Here is a 7,500-nt window from a genome sequence, read left to right as displayed (position 1 = left end):
TGCCTCCTCTTTGCTTTTCACTCTCGTCTCACTCTTTCACCCTCCTTTCTGCTGCATTCCTCCACTCTTTCAGTTTTTATTCATATATTGCAAGCTCATTATTCATTCTTCCTGACCCTCCTCTTCTCTTTTCTGTTTTATTCTTTTTTTTTTTATTCAAATATTTGCACTCCTTCCTTCCTCCTCAGTCCCTCCACTTCCTCTGTCGCTTCCTCCCTCCCTCCCTCCTTCCCTCTTTCTCTCCTAGAATTGCTATCAAAGTAAAAAAAAAATCAATAAAGTAAAGCTCTGTCAGAAAGAGAGAGAGAGAAAAAAAGGGGAGGGGGGAAGGAAGGGGAAAGGAAGAAAATAAAAGGAGAAAAGAAATGTAAAGGTTGGCTATTCGGTGGATTGCTTGGTTGCGTCTGATATTGCTGAAGGACAATTGATATCATTACATCCGAGTGACTGAGTGAGTGAAACACACACACACACACAGATAGATAGATAGATATAGAGAGAGACCGAGAGAGAGAGAGAGAGAGAGAGAGAGAGAGAGAGAGAGAGAGAGAGAGAGAGAGAGAGAGAGAGAGAGAGAGAGAGAGAGAGAGAGAGAGAGAGAGACAAAGAGAGAGAGAGAGAGAGACGGACAGACAGATAGATAGATAGACAAACAGATAGATAGAGAGAGAGAGGGAGAGAGAATAACCCATCGACCTACAAACACAAGACTCATTCGTTTGTCTTTTGCATCGAGATTTTCAAGTTCATTCGACAAGAACCTGGAAGGAGTGAAGGAGGGGGTAGGGGAGAGGAATAAGAGAAGCAGGAGAAGGAGCCCTGAGGAAAAAGAGAAGGGGGGGGGGGAGTGAGCAGGGGAGGAGGAGCAGATTAGGGAGAGGGAAGGAAAAGGTAATGCTGTGATGATAGAACTCGAAGGAAGAAGAGAAGGGGAAATTCTCTCTCTCTCTCTCTCTCTACACACACACACACACACACACACATGATGACAATGATGATTGTGTGTGTGTGTGTGTGTGTGTGTGTGTGTGTGTGTGTGTGTGTGTGTGTGTGTGTGTGTGTGTATGTGTGTGTATGTGTGTGTAAATATATATAATATAATGACCGGATCGATTGTCCGTGATTTGCCGCCATAATTATATTGGTTCCCTGAAAGAGATTATAAATTCTTTGATTTTATACTAACCGGAAATTATTAACGTCAGGTTTACCTTTGATAATACTTTTAATCAAAGTTAATGAGTGACTCCCTTTTCCCTTGCGCATGCAGAAGTACAATGGTGCACGCACACATGGACGCGAGCACACGCACACGCATGCATTTATAAATCCTCACTCTGTCTCTCATACACACAGACGGACACAGAAAATATATTTTACAATCTCATAATTGCGGACCAAACACACACAATTTTTCTTCATTCCCTCTATGCACACGCACGCACAAACAAAACGTTTCTTATGTACACTCATTAAGACAAACTCGCAAACTCAATTTAACACACATGTAAAACATTTTCTTCCCTCTTCTACACAAACATACAATTATACGAAACGTCCCTTACATCTCTGCATAATTACAACCCTCGTATAAACACACACACACTCACAAACAAGCCTTTCTTCTTTCTCCCATCTACATGCACGCACAAGCAGAACATTGGTTTTGCTCTCTCTCTCTCTCTCTCTCTCTCTCACTCTCTCTCACACACACACAAAAACACACACACACACGCCTCTCAATGCCCGCTTAGTCTCACTACGTTCCCTCTCTCCCCGCTGCCAGGCACACCGAAACGCGAGAGAATCCAAGACCTGCAGTACGACATCCTGGACCTGAAGATCTACGTCAGCCCTGATTACGTCACGATCATCCCCTGGACCTGACCCGTGGCAGAGGACGAGGAGGAAAACCAACTCGCCCGCCATGGCTTGCTCTGAGGACGAACCTTCGACGTTCTTGGGTGTGTGTGTCGCCCTCGGGAGACAGCTTGAGATTCCTTCACCTCTCATCTTCACCATGTGATTTCCTTGGATAACTTTGGCCATTCCTGTTTTATACCCTCCTTGTCATCTATACTTTCATTTCCACTGCCTTATCGTTGTTTCTCTTCGTCTAACACCCACCGACTCTTCTTCCCCCATCGCTCCTGACTGCCATTCCTCCCTCCTGACTCCTCTTCCCTCTACGACCTCGTGAAGTGTTCTAAGTGTCTTTGAAAAAATGTGTTTTTCAGTTCGTTTAGACGAAAAGATGAGATGTGTTTGGATTTTCTGAAAAAATAAATGGAGTAAGAAAAGAGATAGATAGATAGAGAGAAATAACTCAAAACACATAAAGAGAAACTTCAGTGAATCAAAGGCCCAGCTCTGAAAGGCTAACAGATACACGTTACTCCCTTCCCCTTTTCACAGGTAATGGCGACAGCTTTTCATCTGCCTTTCGATAGCTGCAGTAAATATACTTTTCTGACCAAGACACAGAACTAAAAAGGGCAGTTAATCTGTTTCTCACGAACGCTTAAGAAAACCGAGGAAACGCGAATGACGCTTGCCTTTGTGTGTCAATGGTCACGATGCGGCTTTTCCTCACCGAGTGCGACTAACGTTGAAAGGTCGTTTACCTTGAGATCCTTACGACATCTGGCAACTCATTATCGACAGTGTCCTGTCTTGATATTTTTTTTTTACATTTTCTTTGATATTTTTATAATCTAAGGAAAATGGGATCGGAAACAGCTTAACATTTTCTATGAAAGGAAAGGAAGCAAAAAAATAAAGGAGAGATAAATTAATTAAAAGAAATAGATAAAAGGAAGGAGACTTCGAATAAGGAAAAGAAAATGCCTTCATGAATAAGAAGAAAAATCGTACAGGTTTTAAAGTTGAAGGCACTGCCGAATGTCAGAAACACTTTGGCATTTCTTGCAGTCCCAGATGCTCTGTTTTTGGGACATTTTCAAGAGCAGATTACAAGAGGGGGAAGCCAAATGTTGATAAGGTCAAAATAAGATTTTATATAATCCCGATAAGCATTTTTTTCTCACCGTTGTACGTCATCGTGTCATTGTTTTCAAAGGGACTTAAACAATTACTCATTAATATATTAAAAGAAAATTAATTGTATTTTTTTCTTATCTATTGAGCTGGTAAACAGATATCAGAGACATTTTCAACCACAGTAGTTATCTAATCAGAAACATAAGTAAATCGAAGAAAGACACGTATTCTGAATTACCCTCAGTGTAACTCCCTTACAGAAATGGAATAACTATCATGTTGTAATCTATCTGTATTATATAATGTAATAGACTAAAGAGTTCCAGATATTTTCGTATGTGCTACACTAATGTTGATATGGCAGCGTCGTGCATGTTGTAGAAATAATGATAATTAAGAGATATACTGTATTCATTGTTTACTCGTTTGTTTTCGTGAGATTATCGTGTACTAGTTTTTACTTATTTGTTCATTAATAGTGTTTGTCTCTTTGTGATATTTTTGTCACGTTTTCTGTTACATAGTTGTGTTTAGGAGAGAAGGAACTGCAAATTGTGAAGTTGAATAGTAGACTTAATAATTGTATTACAGTTTGAAAGATCATAAAAAAGGGAATTATAACTAAAGTGGAAAATAATCGTGAGAGATTAGGCATTTAACAGGAAGATTAATGAAGAAAAAATAGAGTTTGTGTTTTTTATCCTTAAATTATTAATTAATGACTTAGAGAGAAAAGAGAATTTTGTCTAAAATGTGCTTGTAAATCTAGCTCACTCAAAGAAACTCAGGACAAAGCTGACAAAAATACATTGGAATTTAGAATATAGTATATTATTAACGTAAGAATTACTGTTATTCTTTTTAAATAATTATTTATATGATATCACACATATACCTAATACGCAAATATTTGACGTCATCAGCCCAGAGTTAACAATGCGGCTTATTAAAAAAAGAAAAAAAAGAAAAATGAACAGGAAAAATATGAAAAGAAAAGGCTAATTACATATAATCCCACCTGTGAAAGATTATACAGGATAGGTCTGTGTCATACCTTAATATACTGAAACTATTGTTATGTGCATTATACTGACTATCACAAACCCAGCACTTTGTTATAATTTTAAGCCTCATTTTTACACCATATAAAGTAAATCCTGTTCCATAACCTGCTAATCATGAAATACAGATTCAAGCTGGATCAGTATAATCTAGGGTAATATTTTGATACAATTATCCTTTACATAATTATCGTTTATGCAATTAAGATTGACCTATAACGTTATATAAAACAAAATTATATTGTATAAATATAGACAGAGGATTATTATAAAGATACTTTGATATAGTGAAGAGTGAAGAGTGACATTAAAGCGACTAATTATCAATTTTCTTTGTGTACTTATTATATTCTCATTATTTTGTGATCTTGATTTAAGGATTATAGTAATATGTAATCTTAAGATATGTGCAAAATAGTTCGTCTTATCATTTTATTTATATATTATTTCCCCTTCATTTTAGACATATCAGTAACAGATATATATATATATATAAAATGTCACACATGTACCTAGAATGGTTAGATTAGAAATTCGTATAAGACTGATTATATATAACAAAAAGTTGAATTACTGAAAAGGAAGAGTTTCTTACTGTAGTTACATCTAGTGTTTGTGATGTGTCACACGGTATCTCTGAAGAAATAAATATATATATGAGTAACTTTATATGCATCTTTTTATTGTCACTACCCTTTACAGTCTATAATCCTTTTCTTCTCTGTATTCTCTATAGACATTTTATGATCTCAAATACATCGGCGTAAAAATCACGTCGAAGCATTCCATCGCGGAGTCCAAAAAGTCATTAATAACCTCGGAAATTCCCTCATCAACTCTTTGATTAAGTATCAAAAGAAATATGTCCACTCATTAAAGCGAGGTATCCAATCATCTAATTATGTCATCCAATCGCACGTCAGAGGCATACAATCGCTTGATCAATGAGCCTTAATCCATTCATCAAAGACACGGAGTTGCATTAATCGCCGGATTTAATCGTCTATTGGAAACGTGAGATTACGTCACTGTTATATATAGGGGCGGGGCATCTGGGGGAAAGTGGGAGGGGGAGGAGGGGAGGAGGAGGAGTGATTGCATTCGGGTGTTTGCTGATTGAACATGGTAAGTGATGAATACTTATCCGTGAGCAAATAGATATATATATAAACTTAAGAGTGTCATCGTTAGGAAATCTTATGATTAGATTAATGTATACTTATGGATGCTTTGATAAAAAAAAAACATGGTATTCGTGATAGGGAATCCTTTTAGCGTGATATATACTTATTGGCAGATAAGGTATATGAATTAATACTTATAGATACGTACATAAAGAAAAAAAAAGAAGTTACTCTTGGTGTTTTTCTGAGGGAATTCGCTCGCCGCTCTTTCTGTCTGATGAATTGACAACCAAGAGTAAAGGTCAGAGTCACCCTGTAAGAGGTCGTGTCAGCGGGTGAAATAACACGCTATTTGTGGTGGCCATCCGGTTAAGTGAGAAATACTTATATATAGGTAAATAGATACTTGTGAATGCTTGATAAGTTGGTGTTCTTATTAGAGACATGGCTGTTCTAATTCATATTCTTACTCCAATATAAATTCACAATAACTTCACCTGTCTGACATCAAACAAGAAAAAACGAATAAATCAGTATCTATAGATACATACAGAGATTTTTGTTTGTGTTACTGTTCGTGTTAGGGAGTAATTATGGCACTGATTATAGTGATATATGGTGATGTGTTTTTCGATGGGTTTGTGACATGATTAGGCAATTACGATAGCGAAATGGAATTTTGGAAATGATGATAATGACACGTAATGAAAGGTACTGATAACGGTAATGGACATACTGATAACATTGGCAGGGGAATTTATGATGTCAAGATAAGCGTGGAGTAAGAATATGAATTGGAATACGTTATTCTAGTACGTTTTTAATCAATGGTATACAGTAGGTTACTTGACGATAAGGAAAACCTAAGACTAACGAAGAAAAGAGCGAAATAAAATAAATAAATAAATAAATAAAAAGAGAATAAGAAATAAAAGAAGACTGAGAGAGAAGACAGATATGAAGAAATAGATGATGATAATGATAATGATAGTAATAATGATGATGATAATAATGAATATGAATATGAATATGAATAAACATGAATGTGAGGAAGGAGAGGAAAGAGAAGAAAAGACACATATGTCAGCTGTTCCAGAAGGGTGAAAACTGTTTAATGGGAATCTCCTTGTTAAGGCAGATCGCCCGAATTCAGTCAAACAACTAATCAACGCGAAAAATGATCCATTGCGAAGACATCCATTCCATGCAAATATATCCATGCACAAGATATCACATGAGATTCTATGGCTTTCATTTTGGGGAAGAAACAAATATTGTAGCGTATGAATATCAGGCGTCCCTCCGTAATCTTTACAGTATGATGTGTATTTGTGTTGGGAATCTATGTTGGATTAAGTATCTTTTTGTTCTCTTTTCCACTTCAGTTTTTGTTTTCATAAGTAACATTCTTCGAGCCTTCAGTACTCACTTTTGCAGATTCTTGGCACTCTCCCAGCATACAACACACACACACACACACACACACACACACACACACACACACACACACACACACACACACACACACACACACACACACACACACACACACACACACACACACACACACACACACACACACATATATATATAATATATATATATATATATATAAATATATATATATATATATATATATATATATATATATATATATATATATATATATATATATATATATATATATATATATATATATATATATATATATATGTATATTCACACACACACACACACACACACACACACACATATATATATATATATATATATATATATATATATATATATATATATATATATATATATATATACATACACACATACATAAATGTGTATACAATCGTAGATACAAAAGGAAAGATGAACAAAAGAATTACTGAATTAATCTCCAACGCAGAAAAAGTAAACAGAAAAAAAAGAATTTCAGAATGTTTCTACGCATTGAATAAATGCAGAACGAGAGACAAAACTATCTTATTATCATCGTCGTTTAAGCCAGCAATGCATACGTAATTCACCTAATGTAGCTTTTCACACACTCGAGATATTTGAACGAGAATTTGAAAGCGAAGACGGAAGGAAGTTGACAAAAGCTAAAACAGACATCTTTCAGGAAAACTCGAGAACTCGTTAGATTTGATAAGAAAAAAAATGAGGAAGAGGGGGAGGGAGGGAGAGGGTGGGGGGAGATGAGGGAGAAGATGAGGGTGGGGAAGAAGGTGGGGGAGGAGGGAGAGGGTGAGGAAGAGGGTTGGTGAACGCGTGCTTGTGGAGGAGAGGGAGAGGGTGAGGGTTGGGGAGAGGGTGGGGGA

At 36.4% G+C, this 7,500-nt stretch overlaps 1 protein-coding gene across 2 annotated transcripts in view; it reads left to right on the top strand.

Moving 5' to 3' along the window:
- LOC119591937 overlaps positions 1–4,730 on the top strand; it is a 76,083-nt gene extending 71,353 nt beyond the window's left edge. For both annotated transcript variants that reach the window (XM_037940693.1, XM_037940701.1), the window contains exon 7: positions 1,787–4,730. In XM_037940693.1, the coding sequence (XP_037796621.1) occupies positions 1,787–1,887 (101 nt within the window). In that variant the 3' untranslated portion in view covers positions 1,888–4,730. The remainder of the gene's footprint in view (positions 1–1,786) is intronic.
- The last annotated feature ends 2,770 nt before the right edge of the window (positions 4,731–7,500 follow it).

Source organism: Penaeus monodon, chromosome 3, assembly GCF_015228065.2.
Source record: "Penaeus monodon isolate SGIC_2016 chromosome 3, NSTDA_Pmon_1, whole genome shotgun sequence".
Lineage (NCBI taxonomy): Eukaryota > Metazoa > Arthropoda > Malacostraca > Decapoda > Penaeidae > Penaeus > Penaeus monodon.
The sequence above is the reverse complement of the archived record's forward strand: the minus strand, read 5'-3'. Positions and strand labels throughout refer to the sequence as shown.